Source organism: Corvus cornix, chromosome 23 (genome assembly GCF_000738735.6).
Source record: "Corvus cornix cornix isolate S_Up_H32 chromosome 23, ASM73873v5, whole genome shotgun sequence".
In the NCBI taxonomy this organism is placed as follows: Eukaryota; Metazoa; Chordata; class Aves; order Passeriformes; family Corvidae; genus Corvus; species Corvus cornix.
The window spans coordinates 5,078,906-5,102,548 of NC_046352.1; the positions used below are offsets into that span (position 1 = coordinate 5,078,906).

Genomic DNA, 23,643 nt, shown 5'->3' on the forward strand with positions numbered 1-23,643 from the left:
GTTCTGAGCAAATGAACAGATGAAAAAATTCCCAGTGTTCAGTAATGGCCTTTTGAGCTGGTAATTCCCTCCAAACACGCCAGATCAGCAACAAAATAAACCCTCAGCCATTTAAAGCCAAGTCTGGGAACGAGCCCCAAACTTTGTGTGGCCAAATCCTCCCCAAGACAGCCCTTGCCAAAGCTGGCATGGATAAGGTACAAGCAGCTGCTCCCGTTCTCCTCCTCCATGGATCTCACAGCTGCTCCGCCAAGTCATGAGGCAATCCCTGGAGTCTCCTTGGCACAGCCATTTGTACAATGTGAGCCTAGAAATCATGTCAAATCCTAGGGCAGGGTAGAACCTGGGAAATCACTGTAGGAAAAAACCATCAACCTTCCCCAAAAATTCAAACCTTCGCAAACACTGTTTGGAAAGAGACTCTTCCAAATGCTGAACTCGGAGAATCCCCGAAGAGCAGAAATGAAAAGCACTGGATGCCCAGAAGACCTCAGCCTGCCATGACAAGATGGATAGAGATCCAAGAGGGGCAAAGAAAATCCCACTGCATGTCCATGGTCAGTGAAGCCCTGATGAAACCTCCCAGGAATCTCTCACCAGCCTCTTCCACGGCACAGGACAGCAAGCACATGCTGGAAGAGGCTGCAGTTCCCAGCACCTGACAGGTGGGACCAGACAATGCACAGGGATGTGAAAACTATCAGTAGGGAAAAGCAGGTGTGCATTAGTGATCCAGGTGGATTGTTGTACCTGTGGCTCCCTGGGACACATCAAGGGGACAAGCCAAGTCCTGGACATGGTTAGCTCTCAATCTCTATCACCTTAGCTGTGTTATCCACCATTGCTTTTTCCCTGGAAATTTTACAGCAGAAGCAGCATGATATTTGAATTATAGACTCATGGGACATGCTGACTTGGAAGGGACCCACAAGGATCATCAGGCCCAACAGTCCTGCACAGAACACTCCAAGAATCCCACCTTGTGCCTGGGAAAAATGAGCGTGTGCCAAGCAGGACCCCAAACCCTTTCTTAAAAACACTGACTGCACTTGGAAAAACCATTTTGACTTGGAATAACTGCTAAGGAAGAAAAAAAAGGAGATATTTTCCGAAGAAATGCTCTAACCAGGAAAAAAGGGAAAGTGAGCTCTGTCAGTGACATTTCCTGAAGCAGCTCTGTCAGTTTCTACTATTGCATTTCAAATTCATACCCCATCCTGCCACTGAATTAGTTTCATGTTTAAGCAAATCCCAAGTTAAATCCAGAAACTGGTGGATCCAGTATGCTTTACAAGATCACTGGGAGATAGCAAGGCTGGAAGGTAAAAATTCCTCTCAGATCCTGTTTAGCAAAAGCTGAGGATTAACAAGCCAGTAATGAGAAACCCAGTACAGGAAGATTAGAGTGAAATATTTATCTCTGTTCCTCAAAAGGGATTCAGAGAAATTCCTAAGGGTGTTGTGTATGTCTTAGTGTGTGGAATATGAACCCATCTCCAGAAACTTGATTTAAGTAACAGGAATTTTCTCTAGTCAGACTCACATGGGAAAGAAAAAAAAAATCACCGTCAGCCCCTTTCAGCCCTCTCATCTATACATTTGCTAAAGAAATGCTTCCAGACTCCTCATCCCTTTGGAAGGATCACCCCCAGGCCAGCCCGATGTGTATTGGTCAAGCTTTTAATTAAACACAGGCTAGTGACAAGAGGCCACCCCACAACCTCAGAGCTCAGCCTTTGGAAATCACCACTCCATGCCTGAAAACACCCATGGCCCTCCAACTCTGCTGAACATTCCCTGTCTGTGTAACTCAAACGGGAATCAGAGTCCCTACAATTTCATCTAAATTGGACAATCGCATGTTCATCAAAGAACACAATAAGAATGTTTGTTTTTGGAATTGCTATAAACCCCGCCTGCTGAAAGGCAGAGTGCTTCATGATCTCTGTTGCAGATTTGGATGCAATTTTCAGGAATTACATAATCCCAGGGAGCTGTGATATCATCTGCCTTGGACTTCTTGCTTTTAGCACACAGAGATAAAAGCAGAATTTACCTTACTACACGGAGTCCTTGTCTTTCATCCTGTGTGACACTAAATGGTAATTAATCTGGGTTTTCCTGTAGCCATCCGGGAGAAACAAAATCCCACACTCTATTTAACTTGGATTCCAAAAGGCAAACCCTACAAATCCCAGGTGGTGGCTGTTTTGTAGCTCCACATAAAAGTCTCTCCTGTGCTTCAGACACTGCAATAATGGCCGAGAGCTGAAAATGAACATTAAGATGAGTAAGTGATATAATTAAAAAAACCAAACAATGCAGAGATTTAACAGCTCCACAGAACCTTGGCTGAGATTCTTCCAAACAACCCCAAAAGCCTGGCTCATACCTCCACGGAATGAGGCCCAGAGCCTCGCATCAACGTCTCTCCTAAAAGGAAAGCAAGAGCTATTTTAAGTTCTGCAGCACCAGTAAACAGGCGTCAGCAGGTCATCTCTGCTGGTCTTTGCACTCCCAAATTATTCCTCACGAGGGTTTGTATGTGCCCAGCTCTCCCAGGAATTAGAGGTTAGGATGGGTTGGATTAATATTTACCATTTTTCTTTCCACCACAAAACACAAGCAGAGAGCAAAAGGATTTTCTTTTGGTTTGCTGTCTGCTCCCTGATAACCTGCTCTTCACTAGAGACAGACTTGTATAGAGGTAGTTTATCCAGGCATTAGGAAATACTCCACAGACAGCAATGCTGAGCAGATCAGAACAGCAGAATAAATTCATATTGATAAGTAAGTGTGGCTTCACCCCCTGGAGCAAACTGGGATGGCCACATTGTGAAAGCTAAAATTCGTGGGGGTAGGGAAAGGCAACTCCAAAATAGGAGAAGTGCGGGCACACAGGGCAGCACAGAAACAGAATGATCTAGAAAATGTTTTAAACCCCCTTCTTTACATCACTTCTGCAATGCCACTCTGCTGAACTTCCCAAGAACAGGGGCTGTCCTGAGCTGAGCGGCCACATCAGAGAACATAAAGCTCTGCTCTCTTCCACTTCTTCTGCTTCCAAAACTCCTGGCATGCACAGGGAACATTCCTTTCCTTACATTCAGAGCAGCTGAAGGTGAGACAGCAGCACAGTCAGGGGCACATCACGAGGAAAATTCACAGCAGATGAGAACGCAGTCCTCTAGCTCCACTCGTTAGGAATAACCTAACTCCAGTCACATCACCATTCCCATCACATTCCCACTTCCAGTTGATAAAAAAGACCACAGACTGACAAATACGTCATAATTATGGACACAAACAAAGGTGTAGTAGAAGTAGCTTTATCAAAGTATTTAAATTTTGTGGTAAATCTCTGCATCAACATGGGCAGGGAGGCAACGAAATGCTCTGCAGTAGCAATTCCAGTTACCAAACTATTCCTTGGATAGACATTTATTACAGGTAGTTTCTCTGTTCCTATTTTTCCAAGAGTTTAAGGCACAAAAGCCTGAAAAAGGGCTTATAACATGTATATAAGTGCTATTATTTTCACTTTCACCTCTAATGCAACATATCAGCTTAAATATATTGCTTGTCCATCCAGCTTACACATCATCCAGTAGAAAACCACTTTCCAGGTTAACAACCATTTGTTGCACAATATATCAATGCAATTTCTCTGACCCGTTTTTGCTGCAAGATCTTCAGTTTCTCTCCGACCAGACAGTGGAAGACACTACAAAATCTCAACATCTCAATGAGACCATCAAGGTGTGCCCACAATAAAAAAAATAAAGGCATGATACACAAAATAACATTTAAATATGGTTGCTGGAAAAAGTGTTTTAAACTGCTTGGTTGATGGGGAATTATTTCCTCATACACAGGTGGAAAAGCAGGCCTGGTGTGCAAGAGATCACCAAGTAAAAGGCATCAATCTGTAGTTTTATAACGCTCCTTTCCGTCTTTGCTCTCCAAAGTGCTCTTTGGGTTGATTGCTTAAGAACACCAAACTTGCAAGCTCAAGATCATAGTTTAAGTTAACCAGAACATTAGCTTTCATCCCATGCTCAAGTTACAGCAACCTTACTCAGTCACTAGAAAGATTTTGAGACATTTTCATGGTGTCCAACAATGATCTTTCTTAAAATAACACATTCATGAGTGTTGGGTCAAATGACTTAAGACAGTTGAATGGGCAGCAAAACAGAAAGATGGGCAGGAACCAAAATGCAAAGGGTCATTTTACTTAAAAGACCAACTTTTTTATTGTACGATGGAGTAGAGTCTCTCCCCTGTGCCATCTTGTTGCAAGTTTATAAATTACAATTCCCAGTAAGTATTAAGAGTTCATTTCAAGACAAAAGGAATAAAACTGTCGCAGTTCTAATTTTCACCATGAATAAAGGTTACCGTGATGCTCCTACAATACTTGTTCTCTACAGGAAAGGCCACAGTCCTCCTGTACTCCGAGTACCAGACCTGGGTGGGGAAAGGGCCACCCCTCGCTACTGTAGGATCCAGGGGCAGCGTAACAGTCCAGAGCGCACTGGCAGGATGTCCCACAGACACGACGCCTCAGCAGCAAGGCTATAACACAGCTGGGATCTCTGATGAGACAGTGTCCAAAGGCTGCCAATGACAGTCCATCAAGGCATCGTAGAGCTCTTCACTCTGTTCCATAAACTGCTTGTTTGCTTCATGGACGTCTAACTGAGGTGTGGGATCTGTGGAAGGAAAGACAGAAAAACAGGTCACACATCAAAGGTGTTCAGAAAAAACCCACCCTGTAAACAAGTTGGTTTATTAAAACAAGCATGGGGGAAGTCTCAATACCTCCAGGGTAGGTGTCAGAGAATAGTGCCAGACTCTGTTCAGTGGTGCCTGCTGACAGGACAAGGAGCAATGGCCATAAACTAAAACACAAGTAGTTCCACCCCAACATGAACAAGAAGTTCTTTTCATGGACAGTGGCAGAGCACTGGAACAGCTGCCCAGGGAGGGTGTGGAGTCTCCCTCTCTGGAGACATTCCAAACCCACCTGGATGTGTTCCTGTGTCCCATACTCTAGGTAAGCCTGCATTAACAGCAGGTTGGACTGGATGATATCCAGAGGTCCTTCCAACCCCAAGTATTCTGTGATTCTGTGAATCACCAAACATTCCCAGCACTTGCCCAATCACAAACCTGACCAGATCAGCCCTAGTCAATCTCTCTGCAATGGGATAAGGAATAACTGCATCCAAACACATCCCTTTTTTCATCGGTGATTGCCCCGCAGGAGGGCCAGTGGAGGGAACACACACCTGCACCTCACAGCCCAGTGCAGCCACCTGCACTGCCAGAAGGGGCTTGTCCTGATGGAAAGGGCAGGAGCAGAAGCAGAGGTACCTGTTCCCTCCTGCTCACTCCACTGTGAGGTCACAAATGATGGATGGACGGATGGACAGAAGCGTCCTATACTGCTGCAAGCAGTCACCAGAGCTTGTCTGCCAATGCCTCCAGCAGCTCAAAGCTGGAGTCACAGTTAGGAACCAAGGGAGTGCCAGTGGCACCACAGCATTATGTGTGAACGTAGCCCTATTTTACATGTGGAAGAAATGTTTGAGAAGCATTTTGGAGCTGGACAACAAGCCAGCAGATCCAATCCTGCTGCTCCCAATGCACAGTGATGGACTCCCCAAACCCCTGTAGGGTCTAAAGCTCACCTAACAAGACTGACAACCCAAAGCTCAGGTTATCAGAGTAGCACAATCACATGGGTCAGTAAATGACTCTCAGTGCAAAGCGGAATGAATGGAAAGTCTCTAAAACACATCAGGAATAAAATGTTTGTAAACATGTAACTTCCTTGTGAGGGAGGTGAGGCCTTGGCAGGGGTTGCCCAGAGAAGCTGTGGCTGCTCCATTTCTGGAAGTGTCCAAGGCCAGGTTGGACAGGGCTCGGAGCAACCAGGTCTAGTGGAAGGTGTCCCTGCCCATGGCAGGGGGTGGAAAAAGATGGCTTTTGAAGTTCCTTCCCACCCAAACCATTCCAGGATTCTATGTTTGGTTTTAGCTACATCATGTTGTAACACATTACAGGAGAAGAGATTTAAGGAAAAGGAATGATACAGTGGCAATACATGAATTCAGTTTCCTACAAATGTAGGAATCATTCATTTAATCAACCACAAAAAGAGATATCCAGAGATATTCCAACTCTAGTCCTGGTATGTTTGGTTCAGCAAAAGGAAAGCTCTCCTGGAATGCTTTTAAGAGCCATTAGGAGCTTCTGCACACATCATTACTCATACCTGTGGATCCTGTAGATCTGTTACCATGTAATTTAATTTTTTTTTATAAGAGAAGAGTAAGATACACTGCATAGTGCATATTCCACTCAAGACAGAAATCTGGAACTGCTGGCATGGAATTACAGTTTCTTGCATCAATAAATGAAAGCTACTTGAAAGCTACAGGTATCTAAAACCCCAATCTGGTTTAGTGACCCATTTCAAGAAAGGACAGCTTGAAATATTTTATCAGCATGCTGATTAATATTATTCCGTTTTATTTTTAAACTAAAAGCACAATGAAATATTCTGGGCTCTAAATGTCAAGATTTTATAGAAAAACAGAATATCCACTTTTTTCTTGGTAGCATCTCAGAAAAAAAAACCCTAGTGAAAAAAGGATAAAAATTTCAGTACTACAGAAGATTAAAATCTCAGTGCTGGGGAAGTCAAATAGTTTCCATCCTCACCAGGTTCAGACTAGGAGCAGCAACAGTAAAACCAAGATGCAACTGTTCTAGGTGATAGTGATCCACAAATTTTCTCAGATTTAGATTTATTCAAAGATACATTATAAATTGAAATTAGGGCCAATTTGAGAAAGTCCATCTCTAAGCAGTGCAGAACAAACAGACAACTTCAATACAGAATTTGAGAAACTTACCTTCCAATGCATCCTCACCAACTTCTTCGTATGTCTGCAAGGAGAAACAAACCCCTTAGGACAGTGGATAATTATATTTTCTTTTTCAAGCATCACTTGTTGATTAGTACTGTCAGAGACTGACTTTTATACTGGAGTTACTACAACAGAATTCTTCACACATAAGCATGTGTTCCATTCCCAACACTCCACAGGCAAGATCCCCACACTAAACCTCCAACAGAGGCAGTTCTTGAAATTCCAGGGTTGAAGTGGGGTGGCTGTTCTGATGTGTTCTATCCTTTATAACAAAGCTTATGAAGGATCCCAAAGGCACTCTGAGCACAGCCTGTACCAAGAGAACTCTTCTACCATGACAAGCGCATTAAGAGACCCTTTGTGTCCTCCAGACCTTTTCTTACCACAGCAATATACCCCCCAGAAGGCAACAGGACACACCAGGGGCTAAACACTAAATAGTAGCTATATTAAGACTTCATTATTAAGAGGTCTATACTAAGATCACTTGGTGTGTTCAGTCTGGAGCAGAGGAGACTAAGGGCAGAGCTCATTAGGGTCTGCAGCCCCTCCCAAGGGACAGCTTTGATCTCTGCTCTCCATGGCCAGGGACAGGACCTGAAGGAATGGCTGGAGCTGTGTCAGGGGAGGGTTAGGCTGGATATCAGGAAAAGATTCTTCCTTCAGAGGGTGCTTGGGCACTGAACAGGCTCCCCAGGGAATGGTCATGGCCCCAAGGCTGCCCCAGCTCCAGGAGCATTCAAACGATGCTCTCAGGAACAGGGTAGGATTGTTGGGGTGTCCTGGGCAGGGCCAGGAGCTGGACTCAATGATTCCTGTGGGTCCCTTCCAGCTCACGACATTCTGTGACTCTCAGAGCTGAAGATACTCCCACGCCACCTTTCAAGCTCTGTGGTGTTTCTGTGCTGCCCTACCTGCATGGTGCTCTGCGTGTAGCCATACTGGGGGTAGCTGTAGCTGTAACTGCCTGTGTTCTGGTCGTACCCCCACTGCGCGTAGTAGCTGTGATACTGTTGGTAATACTGGTTGTAATTATAGTTGTACATCTGATTGTACTCCATTGGTTTCACACGATTACTTCAAAAAATAAAGCAGGAGTAAGTTGCAAATATTGCAGAACAAGTATGAAAAAAGCAGTGAAATAGCTTAAGATACAATGTGGTAAAAAGACAAGGCTTAGTCTAACATGCAAATTTCAATCTTTAAAATAGAAGCACTATTTACTGCAGCAGTATTTATTATTTGCATACATTTGCATAAAGAAAGAAGTGGTTTAAATTTAATGCCCTTTCCCATATTCATATTCCTCTTCCTTAATAAACATTGCTTTCATTCTTTACGAGCTAATTGGGTATCACCTCCTGCCTTTGCGAAGGGAAGAGTTCAGGACTGTGAGCTTCAGTTTTGAACAATCCTGAACCACAATCCAGATACTGGGGTCCCTTTTTCCTTCTGATAAAGAGGATGAAGTTAAGTGATCTGCAGCTTTCTGAGAGAAGGTACTGAGTCTTGCTTTACATGAAGAGTGAAAGACTTAAAGTCTTGCAAAAAACCTGGAGTTTTCTTTTGCAAGAATGGAAAAAACTCCCTTCTGCCACTGTCGTACAGAAACCTAAGCAAGGACTTGTCCCCTTTCTCTCTGAACTGGGTGGTCTTCAATGCACAGACTTGAAAAAGTTCATGAAATAAGAACTACTAGTAATCAAAAAATAAACTTAAATACCCTGTGAACTGACTAAAATTCCTATTCCTTGCCATAAAGTGGCAGCATTCCCAAGTAACTAGGATTCCACCTATCAAGATTTGAAATAATGAGATGACAAATATTGTTTGAAAATGAAAATATGTCACACATAAAGCCATTTCTACTCATGATGAAATTAGTGAGAAGTAGGAAGAAGGAAACATCAATCTTCTCACCATGATACACCCCTTTTTTCTGCTTTTCTCTTCCTTTTCCCCCCCAAGGCTTATGAGGTCACTGAAAATCTAAATATTATTCAAATAGGGAGCAATTACTATGATTCGTATTACCCTAGTGCTACGAGCCCCAAGTCAGACCAGGATCTCATTGTATCAGGTTCTGAACAAACACAGAAAAAAAAGTTAATCCCTGCCCCAAAACTCTTACATGTAGTAGACATCATAATAGAATTAGCAAGGTAGTTGAGCTTTGATATCCAGACATCAATAAGCAGATTTAGACTATTTCAATTTAATGCAAAGGAACATACGCTTTAAAAACAATCATATTTAACTACAGTGTGTGTGCATGTGTGTGGGTTTAATAATGTTTACAATTCAAAACAGTGCAAAATGCTTAGTCTTGAGCTAATGTTATAATTTCTTTGAACTTCTCGGCATTCTGATGCTCCCCATATTCATGGGTATTCCTTCATTTTGTGATGGAAACATCCAGGACATGTACCTGAAGCACTAAAAGGCATTTAAAAACAGATGTGATTTCTCATGTAAACGTCCACCTGTTCTTCTACTCACGCTTTTGGTATAGCCACACTCAAGCGTACAGGTTTAGAGCCCAACCCCACAGCTCCCTGACACTCTGTCAGTGCTCTCTTCTGTTCCAGTTCATCCGTGAATTTCACAAACCCGTAACCTCTGCAGAGACACAGAATAACTCACATAAAACCAACCCCAAAGAGCCATGCCACGTTATAAAAATTAGTTACAGTGAAATTTGAATTGGTTTGGGAAACACAGTGAATGAAAATGTTCATTAGGGCTGTTCCTGCTTTTGGGAGAGATGAAATGATTCTGCCTTCCAGTTGCTCTTCCTAAATGCCTGAAGCCACATGTCTAAGCTCTGGCAGTGCTTTCAAGGGCTTGTCAATGTAAAGTAGATCTTGTGCCAGTGGATTCTGGGGAACCGGAAGTGAGCTGACACGAGCCATGTTGAAATGCGTTGAACTGACAGTGGTAAAACCCCAAATCCCTGCTGGGAGGATACTGATAATCTCAAGAGTTGCAAGTCAGCACAGGATTGACAAGACAGACACTGCTCGTATCCAAAACTGCCCCACTGTGAAGGATAACACTACTTTTCCCTATGGTCAATGAGATATGCTTTCCAGTCAAGTTCACTTTTCAACAGGAATATATTCAAATAGGCTTTCTGCCACTTCCAGCAACAGCATTTCCAACACTGGGCCTGAAAATGAGCTCTTAACATCAAGTAGCTAAAACCTGCTCTGAGAGCACAGCTGGAACAGGGACAACACATCCAGAACCCCTAGACTCTGCAACAACCCTTCAGTGTGGTGTGGCAGCACTACACGTCAGCCAGACAGAAATCTCCAACTCTCTCCAACCCCAACGATCCTTTGCGTGGGATTTTGATGCTGTAGTGAGTCAGAAGCAATGCAACAGCATCCAAGAGGGCAGTGCCAGGATCCCGTCATGGGATGGGCTGCCTCACGCAGCAGAAAGATCAAAGACTTAGGTGTGGGAGGAATCCATCTAAGCAAAGGAAGGAGTCTGGGAGGGAAGGGCTTGTCTACCTGGGGAAAAGAACGAGCCGTAAGCAAGGGTGTAAATTTACAGTGCATTATCTATTCTGTGTGAACTGCTAAACACCAAGTAATGTGCTACTTTGAAAGCAGCATCACCTACTACTCATGGGAGGTCCTCACTGGCAGCTATTCCAGAGCAGTTCACGCCCCAGAAAACGCAGTACCTTGCACAGCAAGCTCCACACACAAGTCCAAATATCTTATTTTTATACATATATACAGGTATGGAGGTATCCTCCTCACAAAAAGACCAGATCAAAGATTAGGCTTATCTACGTACAAACTAGATTATTAAGCACAAGCAAAACTGTACACAGGCCCATGTTCGTTTAACTTGCCCTCTGCCAAAGGACTATGGCAAATTGATCCAGCGCAAGTCAACTTCTAAGTCAGTTTAAGGTGTTCACACACAAACCCAACTAAGTTTCTAAGCTGCCAAAAGACTCCTGCAGATTTTCAGATGGGACCAGGAGTGTTTAAGAGAAACTGGGAAGACTGGGAGTTCCAAAATAGAGACAGGTGGAGTTGGATGCAGTGTACAGGAATAGATGCTGGGTACTGCAAGGGAGACAGTGATTCTTCCAAGTCTTCCAGACATTTAGTTTTTCCACACCAATGGCTAAATCACTGGTGTGAAAAGAAATAATTTCTTCGTGGCCAGGACCTCCTTGCAGACCTTCTGTCCTGTCCCTGAAGTTTGGAAAAGCCCCAACACCTGCACCCTCAGCAGAAAGCAGAGAAGCAGGCATGGCACCACAGCACCACGCTCCAAGCTCCTCTCCTGTCTGGAACAAGAGGTGCTGGGAGGGAGGCCTTCCTGATCCAGCAGCCCTGGCTGGAAGGGCCAGGGCTCCACTGGGCATGTCCGCAAGCCCTAAACTCCTCTCTCCCATCCCACTGACACCTGCAGTTGCCTCAGCTTTGAGCAATTGCACAAGTCTCAACAAAGCCCCTGGCACCAACACTCTGGCACTGCCAGGGGAGACAGCTTTGCTTTTCCCAGAAACAGGCCTCTAAGTCCCTGCTCCTTCCCCACTTCCCAAGCTGCCACGGATTCCCTTTCCTTGAGGTCTGCACCTATGTACAGCTCCCAAAACCCAGAGAATAGTCTAGCCTGCAGTACCAACACCTGTTCTATAGACAGAGACTGAAGCAGATGCAGCACAACGGGAACTGCGGGGTTTACACCGAAGAGGAGGAGGAGGAGCAGAAGGCATGCAGAGCCCAACCCAGCAGTGTCAGTCCCAGGTGAGGTGGCAATGACAGCACGAGGATCCAACAGCCAGAGTGACTGAGCAGCTCTGCAAGAGGTTCAGGTTGGACATGAAGAGGAACTTCATGACTGGGGAGGGAGTGCAGCTCTGGAACAGGCTGCCCAGACAGGTTGAATTATCTCCTGTTTTCCAGGTTGAATTATTTCCAGGTTTTCCAGGCCACACAATTCATGGACGGTATGATCTAGTGCTGGCTGCAGTCCTGTTTGGAGCTGGACCAGAGACCCCCAGAGATTCCTTCAAACCAGCATGTCTAAGACTGAGAAACTGCATATGAGAAGGTGGGGGCACCTACAGCCATAGCCTGTATCTTATCCCAACATTCTCACAGGTATTATATCAGAAAATTGTGCTTCACTGAAGCCATGCTCTGCTTTGAAAACAAGGATGCTCACCAACTGCTCCCTCATCTGGAAAATTCAGCTTAATTTTGTGCTACTTGGAAAATGTTTTAACTACATTAAGAAATCCAACTTTTTGATACCTGTTTTTGGCAAGACATTTTCAGGAAAGACAAACGAGGCACCTACTGAGAACCTGACAGTGAATCACAGCTTTGTGTGCCCTACCCTGTTTGAAATAAAAACCTGTACAGCTCTCACAGGAATATATACTCAATAGCCTAAAGTTTGTAAAGCACAATTCCACCCGAGAGTCCAGGAAGGGAGTGTTTTAAGATTACTTAAGACATTTTTCAGCATTTTAAGAAGTGCAGTAACACAAAAGGGCCTCACACTGACAGAGGAGTGACAATACCCATGGTGACTATTAAAACTCACGCAAACTGCAGACTGAATGGCCAAGAACACTATATTTTAAGATCAGTAAAATCTAAGAAAAATAATTTTTTTCCCCCCTTGCTGCATTCTATCCTTCCTGTTGCCACATGTGAAGTGAAAAAAAAAGAAGAGTGAATAAAAGATTACTTACTTGGATACTCCTGCCTGGTCCAAAACAACTTTTCCACCTCTACACGATGGATAAACTTTAACAAAAAATTCATATAACATCCCGTCATCCACGTCAGGAGTCAGGTCTCCCACAAAAAGGGAATATTCTGGACTAAAGAAATCAAAAGAAAACTTCTTAAATACAATCACACACACACAAAAGGGACATGCTGAGTGACAGTTACCATTTAGCCTAAATATTTGAACTCAGAGAAGAGTGATATTAAAAGACCATTTAATGGAGACTTTAAAGTGTCACCAGTTAAGCTGCTTAACTAATATTTTTATTGACACTGCTTTTTCAAGTTAATTCAAGCAGCACAACCAACCTACTTAATACTGCTTTTTATTTAAAGATTATTTCACTGCTTATTACTCACAGGATATCTCTGATTTCTCATATGGCAAGAAAACATTAATATCTCATTTATAGATACGCTATTTCCAATACATAGATCTTAAATTATAATTTATAGATCTCAAATGATAAGATATGATTACATACTTTGATGCTACAAAGTTTAAATACCGTTAAGGACACTGGATAAATCTGCTGTGCCACACACAGGGCAAAGCACAAAACTGGCAGTCTAAGTTCTCCTCCCTCTGCTAAAGACTAGCAGTGATGAACTTCAGGTTTACATATTTTGAATACTTTTTGCAAGGCAATTGATGAAGAGACATTAGGCAGGCAAAATTAATATTTAAATATTGAGCACTTACCTGTTATCGGGCTGTTTTCCATATGTTGCATAATTCAATTTAAATCGCTTCGCCTGAAACAAGGCAAAAATGAATCCATACATTCAAACGTTGTCATATGATTTCAAACAATTAGGAAAAAAATACAATAAACTGATTTAATACAACTTTCTTAATGCTGATACATGTTCAATTGCCTTCAGGCCAGCCAGTTAAGGTAACAAGCACATTTTTATTTAGTGCCAATACAGATATAATAATGAAAATCAGAACCCGAACAGAAGGTACTAATAACAAATGTTAAATTTCTTCCAATTCTAAGGTCTTAAAATGAAATGACAGCACCACTATTGGAGTTTTGTGATTTAACACAAACACTGGCAGACCAGAATCCACCACACTGGAAAATGGAATCAACCTGAGTCTGGAAGTGTGGCTAAATACTTGGTTCCGGACATTTAGCAAGATCCAAAATTAAGGGGTTCTGAAAGAACTACATTGGACACTGGAGGCCTCTCTAAATTTTGCATCTGAATTTATTTTTAAAACAAGTTTCCAGATTTGTGCCCTCTGGCACATCTGGAACTCTCTGTCTCCAACCTATCAGACTTCAGCAACTTGTGCCCAACTTAGATGTAAGTTTAGACCAAGATCTAAGGAGACCAAGATCTTTGGATCAGCTCTTAGAGATCAGGGGCTAATCTCAGGATCAGAAATCAGGATTTCAGATCATAATCAGAAATGCCCTAGAGATCAGGGCACGTGTTCAGTACAGTGAAGAGCCCAGTGTGTTCCTGGACCTTGTATGATGGATTTCCTTCCCTCAAAGATAGGTAAATAATTCTTGGGAAACGGAGCACAGACTTAACTCTAGGCTACAATCCCGTTCCTTGCATGCTTGCATTCTCTAGAGCACAGCGCTACACAACTTCTGTGGATCATTTACAAGCTAACACAAAATTTAGATTCCATTTTGAAGCACTTAGATCTTTTTTTTCAGATCCTGCTCTTCACTGCCATATTCTGGGTTTAAAATCATTGAGAGACCTGAGAGTACGTCCACTCGGGAACTGGGAACACCAATTCTTGGAAAAGAGAGACAGCACCAGCACCATGGCTCTCTGTTATTCCTTTGGCTGATTCAGTATTTAAAAATAAATAAAAGCATGAGCCCCAGTCAAGTTTTCTGTAAACAGAAGTCTCTAAATGCAAAGGATGAGCTGAGCAGTTGCCTGCTGAGTGCACTGATTTGGGCTGCTTTGGATCTCTGCCTGACATCTGTAATTCTCTTCGTGTGGTATGCAAATTATCCCTTCACACAGCACAGTGATTTGAACAAAACTGTGAAGAAGGATGGGTATTCCCAAAACCAAACTTCCATTATTATCTTGCTCTTACAAGAGCTGCTCTCTTTGTCTCTCCAGTGACCACAGAAGGCATCCAGGATGATCAGCTTGCCTTAATCATGAGCAAACACGTGAAACAGATATCTCCAGGCCTCTCGTCGACTCCTTTTAACGGGGCACGTCACCCTCTCAGGAACGTTGACTAAATAGTTCAATCTGAACTTCCCAGTTTCCTACTCTGGGTATTAACTACTCTGAAACAGGAATCCATTTACCTTGTATATCACACCATAACTGAGGTGATTCTAGAGCTGCTTTATGAACCAGTCACCCCAGCTACTGCAGCCAACTCCTGTGGGTACAACAGACAGCTGTGTCAGCCGTCCCATTTTAATCTACCACACATTTGAGTCAACATCCTAAAATTAGCCTCTCTGACTATTCCTCCTCTTCTTTTTAACTACCCAGCTTTTATGTACAGGAGACATTAGTTATGCACTGCAATTATTCAATGCTCTGGCTCCTTCTCCACTGTAAAGAGGTTTGAATAACTTCTGTTTGCTAAGGGCCAAGAACAATGCAAGGTTAAAAGTCATGTTTCTCTTGCAAATCAATGTTACTCAAAAGTCAGTGTGAACTTGCAAGTTCATCCTGTACACATGTAACAACACACATAGGTAAATTCTCAGGTTGCCTCATCCTTGAAAGTGTTCAAAGCCAGGCTGGATGGGGCTTGGAGCAACCTGGTCTAGCGGAAGGTGTCCCTGCCCATGGTAGGGGATGAAATGTGATAAGCTTTAAGGTCCCTTCCAACCCAAACCACTCTGTGACTCCATGATTATACAAAAGGAGAGAGATGGAAGAATTATGGCAGACATACACTATACTCAGTCCAATTTCTTCCTTGTTCTTCTCAGGTTTCTCATTAGTCCAACTTTGGTAACAGCAGAAATGCTCAGATATAAAAAACCCTGCACCCCACACCACTTCTACACCTGGATTTTATCCAGACAGTCACAAAGAAATCAGTGATTTTTCTCAACAATTTTCTGAGCAAGAACATTAATAGTTTTGTAGTCATAACTTCAAATCTAAAGCAAAGAAGAATCCCAGTTTGCTAACTGTTGAATTTGTCTGTAATCCTTAAAAATACAGATTCTACACTATCAGTCCCTTCCAAGTTTTGGTTCTCATATGGCTGATCCCGTTTACTTACCGGTGTAGCACCAGGAAGTGGTTTTCCATTGATTTTGTGTAAACATTTCTCTGCAGTAGCTAGATCTGCAAATTCTACAAAGCAATAGCCTGCTGGAATTCTGAACATACAACACAGGAGAGAAGAGACAAAGGTTATAAATTTAAAACACATTTGAGGAGGCAAGTTGTATTTAGATAACTGGTAGGAAATTTGCTATAGTTGCAATACATAGAACAGTTCCTTTTTAAAGTATAAACATAAGCTACCAAAGAGAAGCTGGATCTCAAGGGATAGCCCCTACTTACCATAAGTCAGGTCAACATAAGCACATAGAAAATGGTTTAGCTTACAGTTTACTTCCAACTTTCATTGACCACCAATTTGCCGACCCAAGTTTAAACTACTGAAAACTGAAATTACGACACTTAAAAGAATAATGAACAAGAATAAAACGACTTTATTCTGCATACAGTCACTCACTTTATTTCAAATGAACTCTAAAGGTTCTCATATTGCTCCAAGTCAGACTTCCCACCTCTGTCAGCATCACATAGCTGCACTACAGACTAGTGACCAAAGCCTGGGGGTGGTAATTCCCAAACGGATGGAATGAGATACATACACTGCTCTGACTGAGTGCTGGAGCACTGCAGAATGAGGGCCAAACCTTGTTTGTTGAGGGGAGGCTGAAGAGCCAGCAGTGCCCTCTCCATTGCTCTCATCAATATTCTCATATTGGTGGCAGCAATGGTGGGAAACTCAAAGGGAAAATTCACTCTGATATGGAAGTATCACGGCGACACTTCAGTCCAAATGCACTGGGAGAACAAACAGAAACAGTTACCCTGTCAACCTGTTTCGAATGATTTTTACACTCAGTACAAGCTCTCCCATGGTGGCAAAGGCTCTTGAAACAAAGTTTTCATCCATATAGGGCTCCAGCTACAAAAGCAAAAAAAAAAAAAAAAGTAAGTTAGATCAGGGCATCGACAAAAAAGAGAATATATGTGTCAATGTCCCCCTAAGCAGTTAAAACATTATTGAGAAGGATTTTACCCTTACACTTCAAAAAGAAGACTCATTTAAGAGGGTCGATGCCACTCAAAACCAGCAGGCATGCATGAACCAGGCTCAACAGTCTGCAAAGTGGAACCCAAGAGACAGCATGAATTTCAGAGAACAGGGAGCTTCACAGAAGGACAAAAGCCACTCAGAAACATACAGCAACAAACTGAGCATTCGCTACAGGGAGCCGGGGAGAAGGAGGTGGCAGGCTCCTTCTCCAGGTGCAAGCGAAGGCTGGGCCAGCGCTGTGGATACACAGGTGTGGCGCAACCCCAGGTGGCATGCGGCAGGTGACACCGCCCTGTGGAGCTGCGGTAGGGGTCTGCAGAGCTGCGTCTGCCTCGCACAACCCCGGAGATACCAGGGCAGCACTTGGGGGAAACCCTGGAATCGCGTCCCACAGCGGCTCTACGCTTTGTACAGCCCATGGGAGCACTGACCGTGTTCATGTCACAGGTGAGGGTGGCACTGTGCAGGTAAGAGTGTATGTGAACATGCTGGAAAGCAGGTGTCTGCGTGATGTAAGGGACTGACAAGTCCCTTACAAGGAAATGGTGCTGGAATTTGGATCAAATATACTATAAAGAGCCTGAGTGAACAGGGCCCATCTCTGTATAACAGAAACTGGAGGAGGGAACTAACCAAAATTAAAGTGGGGAGCACTGCGTGTGACAGGTAACATGGAGCTGAAAAATATATATATGAAATATATATAGCTCCATGTATCTACCTGTGTAAGACAAGTAGCTCACGGTAACCTACAGCCCTCAACTATTTGTGTGTCTGTCAGGTACCAGGTGGCTCCACCTTGTGTGTGTGACAGAATGTGCAGTATGTGAAAGAAGGTGACCATACTGCACCTGCACGTGTAAAAGGCAGCAGATGCCCTGTGGAGGTGAGTGTGAAGCAGAACTGACTTGTCCCAGGAGCAGAGGCAGCACCACTCTGTACAGACCTGCCATGCAGGGTGATCCTGGGGGAGTGTGTGTGTGTGTACAGGAAAGCTGGATTCATAAAGGCAACAGGTTGCTTGGATATCTCTGTGTGGCTCAAAGAGCCATGGCCTGCTTGTGAGAGTGGCGATGAAAAAGAAGATGGGCTTTATGGTGGAGAGGTGGCAGATAACCCTCTGGGTGGGGAAAGGGGAGAACAGACTCCAGGGAGTCTCCATGCATGAGCAGAGGCAGTAGAGGACTCCCTGATACGGTGGCAAACTGGGTGTGCTGAGTGTGCGTGTGGGAGAGAAGTACCCTGTGGGATCCTCAGGGATGTGTTGGGCTGCGTGTACACACACACGCGTGAGAGATGAAGAACACTACATGCAAGCAGGACTGTGCTGGTGAGACCTGCAAGAAAGGGGCTGAAGGAAGACGTGCATCCAAGAAACAGGTGGCAGGGAAGTTGTGACATGCTAGTGTGTGTGACTGTACACGCATAGTGGAGTGCACACAGGTGTGTACAAACGTGTGTCAGACAGCAAAGACACTACACACAGCAGTGGGATTGCATGTGTGAGTGTGTCACAGCGTATGACAGTGGCAGCAATGCAGGCACCACATCACACTGAACACACACACACACACACAGGCAGTGTGGGTGGGTGGCAGAGCACTACAGCACGCTGGGGTGAGTACACACGTGTGTGAAAGTGTATGCTCAGCAGCGAGTGGTGAGGGACACAAGGGCACAAGAGTGAGGGTGTGTGAAGGGCACACAAGGGACACTGTGGGCTGTGCATCACTGTGAGTGTGCCCACAGTGTGCACATGAGAGGGCATCACGACACCCTTGGGTGAAGAAGCACTTGTGAGTGTGCTTCTCACAGGTGCTCTTCCTGCCAGGTACACACACAGGCAGGAATGAGGGAACTAGCGGGGTGTGTAAGTGCTTGTGAATGTGTGTGCACGTAGGAGAGTCAAAATCCCTATGAGGGTGTAAGTGCACCCACAGGTGTGCATGTAAGGGGCAGGTTGTGAGGGATAATCTTGGAGAGGTGCATACAAATGTGACTGCCCACAAGTGTGAGCACAATTAGCAGCACAACCATGAGTGTGTGTAATTGGACAATATGAGCATGTAAGTGCCTACAGCAGCTGAGCTGGTAGAACAGCAGATAAATCCTCGAAGCATGCAAGTATACATGCTGTGAGTATGGAAGTGTGTAAGTGCCTCTTAAGAGTAAGGAAGTGTGAGACTTGTTGGTACCCACACATGTGTCTGCCCACCAGGGACACTGGTGTAAGTGTCGCTGTGACCTGGCTGCGGGCAGACGACGACGGTAACTCTGGGGTGTGTGTATGCGTGTGAGTGTAACTGCTCACAAATGTGCCTGTCGGGCTGGGGTTATGTCTGAGTGTGTGTGTCAGCCTGTGTGAGCATGTCAGCATGCACAGGAGTGTGTGAGGCGAGTGTCACTTGGGGAGTTTAGGTGTGCCTGAGTGTGCGAGGGGCTGTGCAGCTGTGTCAGTGTGGGGGTCAGTGGTGTGAGGAGATCAGTTAGTCAGGGAGAGGGTCAGTTGGTGCCAGGTGTCAGTCAGTGAGGGTGTCAGAACTGTGGGGATGTCAGTCTGTCGGTTGTTGTGTGGGTGTCAGAGTGAGAGTGTCAGCCAGTCATTGTGAGGGTGTCAATTGGTGTGGGGGTGTCAGTCAGTCAGAGTGAGGGTGTCAGTTGCTGTAATGGTGTCAGACAGTCAGTGTGAGGGTGCCAGAGTGAGGGCATCAATTGGTGTGTCAGTGTGAGGGTGTCAGTCGGTCGACGTGAAGGTGCCAGTCAGCCAGTGTGCGGGTGTCGGTCAGTGACGGTATCAGCCGGTCAGTGCCCCCCGCGTCCCCCCCGGCCCGGCCGCTTCCCCCCGCAGTCCCGCCGCCCCCCGCCCTCGTCACAAAGCCGCGCGGTCCCGGCCGGACACTCACGTCCCCCATCCACAGGCTGGCGGCCATACTGCTCCCGCAGGCCCCGCGGCGGGTTCAGCGGGGCCGCGCGTTCCGCCTCCCGGCCCGGCCCCGGCCCCGGCCCGGCCCCGCCGCCGCCGCCCCTCCCTCTGTCCCTCCCCCGGTGCCCCGGTCCCTCGGTCCCTCCCCCGGTCCCTCCCGCCGCCGCCCGGCCCGGCCCCGCCGCCTCCTCCGCGGCCCCAGCGGGCGGAGAGAGCGGCGCCCCCGCCGCCGCAGCGTCCCCTGGCGGCAGGAGGAGCGACAGCCGCGGGAGGGAGCCGGTGGGAGAGGGCGGGGGTTTGGGGCAACTTGAGGAGGGTTTGGGGCAACTACAGCTACCTGGAAGGAGATTGTAGTGAGGTGGGGGACCTGTCTCGTCTACAGTGCCTGCAGTGAGAAGGCAAGGGGAAATGGCCTTAAGCTGAGACAGAAGATTCAGATATTAGAAAAAAATCACAGAATGTGCTGAGTTGGGAGGGACCACAGGGATCACCGAGACCAACTCTTAGCCCTGCACAGGACATTCGAACAATCCCATCCTGTGCCTGAGAGCATTGTCCAAACGCTCCTGGAGCTCTGGCAGCCTTGGGGTTATGACCTTTCCATGGGGAGCCTGGGCAGTGCCCGATCACCCTCTGGGGGAAGGACGTTTTACTGATATCCAACCTAACCCTACCCTGACACAGCTCCATGCTGTGACAAGCACTTTGGTCATCTCTTCAAGGCACCACCGCTGTCGGAGCTGGCACAGGGTTTACAAAGTCGGACAGTTTTTGGCAATGTTGAAAGGCCAAAGACCTGATGTGGGGTTTTTTTGTGGTAGCGAGGTTTGTTTTTTTGTGGTAGAGAGGCCATGATCCCGGCTCCCCTCCACCCAACGGGGCAGCAGCTGCATCAGGAGCTTCGAATCCCAGCCGAACTGGGGCTCTGAGCTTAGACCACTGCCTCTTCACAGAGACAGAAGATCCATCCTCGGGGTCATCAGCCCAGAACGTGGCGCTGGATTGGGTACGGTGTGATCCTCTTCTCTTGTTTACTTCCGCAGGCCTTCGACAGCAAGGAGGCAATTCCTGGAGAAGATGAGCCCCCTCGTTACGACGGAGCAGAGACGAGCGCGCCCGAGAGCCGGCTGGTATTTTCGGCATCCCGAGAGCCGGTTGGAATTTCGGCATCTCCCGTCACGGGTGAGTCCTGTGCCCTGTTACGGAACGCCAGGCATGGGCTGAATCCCTGGCTGTGGTTGTGCAGGCGCTGCCGCACGCCATAAATCCAGCTCCTGGCGACAGGGACACTCAAAAGCCTCCGCGCCATTTTCGCCGCGGTGGTTCGGGCTCCGGGCGAGCCGGGCGGTGGCTCCGCCGGTCGTATCCCGGGAGAGGGCAGCAAGAGCCCGCCGGTGTCGGGTGGAGGGGAGGTTTTCCGGTGCAGGCACTGGGCAGCCTCGCGTGATGGAGCCAATTCTGGAACTCCTTCCCAAGTGTTGTGTGAGTGTCCGCTCAAATCTTGCCCTGCAACATCCCTCTTCCATGACTAATGCCTGAAACCCACCGGGAGCGGAACGGAGAATTCTTCGCTCTGCTTTCCCTTGCGGACAAAGCGTATGTTGAACATTTGATCCTTCCTACATTCCTGTAAGAGACTGTGAGAATCCTTCATCCTCATTCTGAGCAGGATCTGCATCTCTCATCACGCTGCAGCACGGCCAGTATTGGCTGCTCTAGAATATCAAGTCTTGGGGGGTGCAAGACATGAGATTAACACAGTTCATGTGTTTTCTGAGTCCCTAGAGCACCCTCAGGTCATTTTTTCCAAGTTCTTCCCTAAAAGGTAAAATCTAGCATGAAATCAGAAAGGCAGCAAGACCCACAGCTGAGAACTCGGCTGAATGAAGACCTTGGGTTGTCAAGTTGCACTTTTTGTGCCTTGGTGTCACTGGCAACCTGGTCTCTTGCAAACTCACCCCCTTTGAAGCCCCTGCTGTGTCTGCCTTTTAGGTGTCAGCTTCCAGAATGGTTTTATTTTCCCGGCATGGCAATTTATCCACTGGTTAACTTGGAGCTCTCCTCTGCAGAGCCCACAAAGCTGTCGCTCATTCTCTGTTATTACTTATAAAACCCAGTAGTTCTTTGTCATTTGATGAAGTGAGTCCAGTGCCTTTAATAACCCCTTTCTGTTTTCTTCCTTCCAACAGAGTAACACAAAATTTGCTTTTCCTAGGATAATCCATAGAGATGGATGCTGGGCAATGAAAATGCAGAAGGTTGTGATTGTGTTGGACCAGGAGAAGACAAGAAGTTTGTATTCGGTGTTATATCTGAAGTGACTGCTGTTTATGCTCTTAACCTTGTGACAGAGCAAAAACAGTGCCAGGAGCATGTTATTATGTGAAAAACTGTTTATTCTCCTTTAAAAATTTATGAACTGGCAAAGAGGCCGTGACAGGAAGACGTGGGCATTCCTCTGTCCCGAATGTGTGTGTCAGAAGCCAAACATATGTGTCCCTTGTTCCCTCTGCTGGGAGAGCAGGTATTTCTGGATCTAGGAACTTGGTCCTAAAAACTGCTGAGTAAATTCTAATTAGTGTTTACTGGAATCCACTGGAAAGGTGATCCCTGAGCCCAATTTCACCTGGTCTCTGGGAGCTGTAGCCTGTTGGAGGCACCAGTCCTGCAGGCTTCAGAGCTCTTTGAACTCTTGGTAACTTTGATTGGAGTTAAGGGTCACTCAGTACCTCCCGGGAGGAGGCCCTGACTGGTTTCAACTTTTAAAATAAATGGTTTTGATCTTGAGAATCTGGCCTGGGAGATTTTAATTTGTATTTGCTGGTTTTAGCTTGCACTTGAAACTGACTCAAATGGGTTTTGTGCCCTCAGTACTGGATGTTACTGTGTTAGAACCTTCCCTTTGTTGGTCTTGCAGGTCCAAGTCAGTCCTTCGTCTTAGGCAACTGTAGCCAATGGACTGAGATCAGGGATTAATTTGGCCAGGGATAATTGAAATGATAAATAAAATAAAGCAAAACAAAACAAAACATAAAGCAAAACTTTTGAGTTTGGAATAGCTTCTGAGATTCTGAAAGCAATTGAAGTAATCCAGAAGAAAATATGCCATGGAATCTGTTTTCCATTATTGCATGAGATGAGATAGTATGTCTTAAAATTTGATCAAATCCATCTCTTCATTACAAAGATAATGCAGCTCATAGTGATGTAGAGATCTGGGGTCTTTTTCAATGTAGAATTTACAAATTATTGTAGACTTGACATTCTTATTTATTGATGATTCGCTGTTCCTGTCATGATCTCACAGCAAGTAAAAATAATTTCTGATTGATTTCTAGGTGCCAGTGGTATTTTTTGAAAGATATTGTAGTAAAGGCTCATATTGATACATTTGTGCCTTCTAGCTTTTTTATCCAGACTCAGTCTCTTGCATATAATCAAGGTGCAGTGGGAGAGACTTGATGTCCTCTCTTGCCTTCTATTTAAGAAAAAAGTGCAGTCATTTATGTGACAGTCCTATGTTCATATTTCTCTGGGTTTTGTGAGATTCCCCGACAAAGCCAAGATCGAAGGACAAGGACAGTCCATTCTTTTTGCTTTAAGGGGATGTATTTCCAGCTTCAGTGGTTTCTAAGTGGAATGACTGTGAGCAACAACGCAAGGAGTTCAGTGTGAGGAATAGCTGAGCACATCCATGAGCGA

At 45.5% G+C, this 23,643-nt stretch overlaps 1 protein-coding gene and 1 long non-coding RNA gene across 6 annotated transcripts; one reads left to right on the forward strand and one right to left on the reverse strand.

The window, feature by feature from the left end:
- Positions 1 to 3,313: 3,313 nt before the first annotated feature.
- LOC104697711 (tRNA selenocysteine 1 associated protein 1) lies at positions 3,314 to 20,074 on the reverse strand. 3 transcript variants are annotated; one of them, XM_039564630.1, is made up of 10 exons: positions 19,922 to 20,010; positions 17,007 to 17,083; positions 16,789 to 16,886; positions 15,963 to 16,062; positions 13,422 to 13,474; positions 12,679 to 12,810; positions 9,444 to 9,563; positions 7,859 to 8,021; positions 6,927 to 6,960; positions 3,314 to 4,715 (listed from the first exon to the last, which is right to left on the reverse strand). In XM_039564630.1, exons 3-10 carry the CDS (start codon positions 16,872 to 16,874, stop codon positions 4,579 to 4,581), a joined length of 825 nt encoding a protein of 274 aa, XP_039420564.1. In that variant the 5' UTR covers positions 16,875 to 16,886; positions 17,007 to 17,083; positions 19,922 to 20,010; the 3' UTR covers positions 3,314 to 4,578. The 3 variants fall into 3 exon arrangements, with proteins under 3 accessions (XP_039420564.1, XP_039420565.1, XP_039420563.1); XM_039564631.1 differs by having other exon boundaries at positions 17,001 to 17,083; XM_039564629.1 differs by lacking the exon at positions 17,007 to 17,083 and having other exon boundaries at positions 19,922 to 20,074.
- On the forward strand, positions 17,380 to 23,331 carry LOC104697710. 3 transcript variants are annotated; one of them, XR_002048378.1, is made up of 3 exons: positions 17,380 to 17,465; positions 20,985 to 21,123; positions 22,157 to 23,331. It is a non-coding gene; the product is annotated as an uncharacterized LOC104697710 (long non-coding RNA). The 3 variants fall into 3 exon arrangements; XR_753218.2 differs by lacking the exon at positions 17,380 to 17,465 and adding an exon at positions 20,120 to 20,220; XR_753216.2 differs by lacking the exon at positions 17,380 to 17,465 and having other exon boundaries at positions 20,559 to 21,123.
- Positions 23,332 to 23,643: the final 312 nt, after the last annotated feature.